This window comes from Cryptomeria japonica, chromosome 4, assembly GCF_030272615.1.
Source record: "Cryptomeria japonica chromosome 4, Sugi_1.0, whole genome shotgun sequence".
NCBI lineage: Eukaryota > Viridiplantae > Streptophyta > Pinopsida > Cupressales > Cupressaceae > Cryptomeria > Cryptomeria japonica.
In genome coordinates, this window is record NC_081408.1 from 76,068,825 (window position 1) to 76,071,196 (window position 2,372).

The window sequence follows — 2,372 nt, forward strand, 5'->3', positions numbered from 1 at the left end:
ATTATGACATTGGCATGATGTTTTATGCCTCACTACTATTATAAAATGGCCAGCCTTAAACCACACACACTAAGCAACATATTAAGCCTAGAGAATATTAGTCAACCTTGAGTGTTTCACACTTTTAAGCCTAGAAGTGTATTCTTAGTGTGATCACAAACCTTAAGCAACATATTAAGCCTACAAAATGTCAGTCAACTCTGAGTATTTAACACTTTTAAGCCTAGAAGTGGAAGCTTAATGTGTGTGATTTAAGTCGTTCCTTATAAAATACCTCTTAACATAATTGATCTCACCTCTAAATCTTAAAGATATGTTATAGTGAAAAGAATATAAATAAAAAATATATTATTTTACCAGGTTTAGCTAATTCCATTTATCCAAAGGTGATTGGACATTGCCAAGTGTAAAATATGAAGACAAAATTTTAGGTTTAGAATAATAGGAAATTGCTTTAATCAAAATTTGCTTGAGATGTTTTCGTAGGGTAGCTAGGCATCTTTCCTAAATAGAAATATATGAATTTTCCAGGTTTAGCTAATTTCATTTATCCAAGGTGATTCGACATTGCCAGAGTGTAAAGTACGAAGACAAAATTTTAGGTTTAGAATAATCAGGAAACTGCTTTAATCAAAATTCGCTTGAGATGCTGAAAGTAGTGTGTGCTTGTTCTTTGTTAGCTGAAACTTGAGCTTCTTCTTTGTTAGCTAATACTTGAGCTTGTTCTTTGTTAGCATCAACAATGGCGAAGGAAAAGCAGAGAGAGCTTCGTGTGGTGATGTTTCCGTGGCTCGCCTACGGTCACATAACGCCCTTCGTTGAGCTTGGCAAAAACCTGGCCAGGCATGGTCTTAAAATTATCTTTGTCTCAACTCCGCTGAACATTAAACGAATTAAACCACAAGTATTGGATGCACCGGGGATAGATCTGATGGAGTTGGCATTGCCCTCCGTGGAGGGGTTGCCAAAAGGCGTAGAGTCCACCGCCTATTGTGTCAAGGGAGCAGACGCGCCACTACTACTATCTCTACTCCTCGTCGCAATGGACCTTTTGGAGAAGCCCTCCGAATCTCTGTTGCAACAGCTCTCACCAGATTTTGTGATCTTCGATGTGTTGCAGTACTGGGTTCCTCGTGTGGCTTGCAAGCTGCCCAATCCCATTCCCGCCATTTTATTCGTACCAATGGGAGTGACCGGCTTCAGCTTTTTGGAAGGAGAGCTAGACATCACATCGGGAAACCCAACACCGGAGGATCTGACCGTATCGCCGCCAGGATTCTCTTCACCCAATATTCACTTCGCCTTGTTCGAAGGGAGGAGGGCCATGGAGCTGCTATATCGGAAGCATGCAGGTGCGCTTAGCGTTGCCGAGCGCTCAAGCATCTGCATGCGGGAGAGTTGGGCAGTCACATCCAATACGTGTTTGGAGTTGGAAGGGGCGTACGCGGAGTATTTGCACAGGCTCGTGAAGCGGCCAGTGTACCCTGTTGGGTTACTCATGCGTAATCTCCCGCCACCCCCCAAAGATGACATTTGCTTGCAGTGGCTCGACAGGCAGCCCGTTGCTTCGGTGGTGGTCTTGTCTTTTGGCAGCGAGTACATTCTCACCAACCAACAGTTCTCCGCAATTGCAATGGGTCTGCAAGAGAGCAACGCTTCATTCCTCTGGATTCTGCCTGCCGGAAATGACTTGCATCAAGATTTCCTAGATCAGATTGGGGTATGCTAGGTGCAATCTTTCTTTAAAATTACTATAATTTTAAGATCACTGGAGTTCATGTCTTTCGAAATTCATTAAATCTTTTTATAAAGGATGAAATAGCTAGTTCCATAGTGGAAATGATAACTTATTTTACAGGAAAAGGAAAAGGGATTGGTGGTGACAAAGTGTGTTCCACAGTTACACATTCTGAATCATCCTTCTATAGCTGCTTTTTTAACTCATTGTGGGTGGAATTCAATGACATAAGGCTTAAGGTTTGGGTTGCCACTCATAACTCTTTCAATGCAATTTGAACAAGGCTTAAATGCAAAACTTGCGCGTGAGCTCAAGGTGGGAGTGGAAGTGAGAAGAAATTAAGAGAATGGATTTTTTATTGAGGATATTAGTAAAGCAATTATAGTCATAATGAATGAAGAAGAAGGAGCACAAATAAAATGTAATGCCCAAAAAATAAGTGACACGTTGACTAGCAATAATTTCCAAGTTAGTGAAAGAAACATGAGTAACTTTGTCTCCATGCTTAAAACCTTAAATAAATAAATGACTAGGGTGAGAGGCATGGCATTGCCTCTATTCACATAGTCAAAAAAATATTGTTAGGTGAATAATGTTGACTTTTGTAGTCCTTATGATTTAAATGTCCTACTGT

The 2,372-nt window shown here is 40.8% G+C and overlaps 1 protein-coding gene across 1 annotated transcript; it reads left to right on the forward strand.

Moving 5' to 3' along the window:
• Positions 1 to 742: 742 nt before the first annotated feature.
• Positions 743 to 1,969, forward strand: LOC131034389 (UDP-glycosyltransferase 91C1-like). Its single transcript, XM_057965857.2, has 2 exons — positions 743 to 1,720; positions 1,859 to 1,969. The coding sequence occupies exons 1-2, from the start codon at positions 743 to 745 to the stop codon at positions 1,967 to 1,969; spliced, it is 1,089 nt and encodes a 362-aa protein (XP_057821840.2).
• Positions 1,970 to 2,372: the final 403 nt, after the last annotated feature.

What these genes read in the sequence shown, in the direction of transcription:
- LOC131034389 (XM_057965857.2), top strand. Translation starts at nt 743, where the DNA reads ATGGCGAAGGAAAAGCAGAGAGAGCTTCGTGTGGTGATGTTTCCGTGG. An exon ending in ATTTCCTAGATCAGATTGGG is followed by an intron (nt 1,721 to 1,858) that starts GTATGCTAGGTG and finishes CTTATTTTACAG; the next exon opens with GAAAAGGAAAAGGGATTGGT.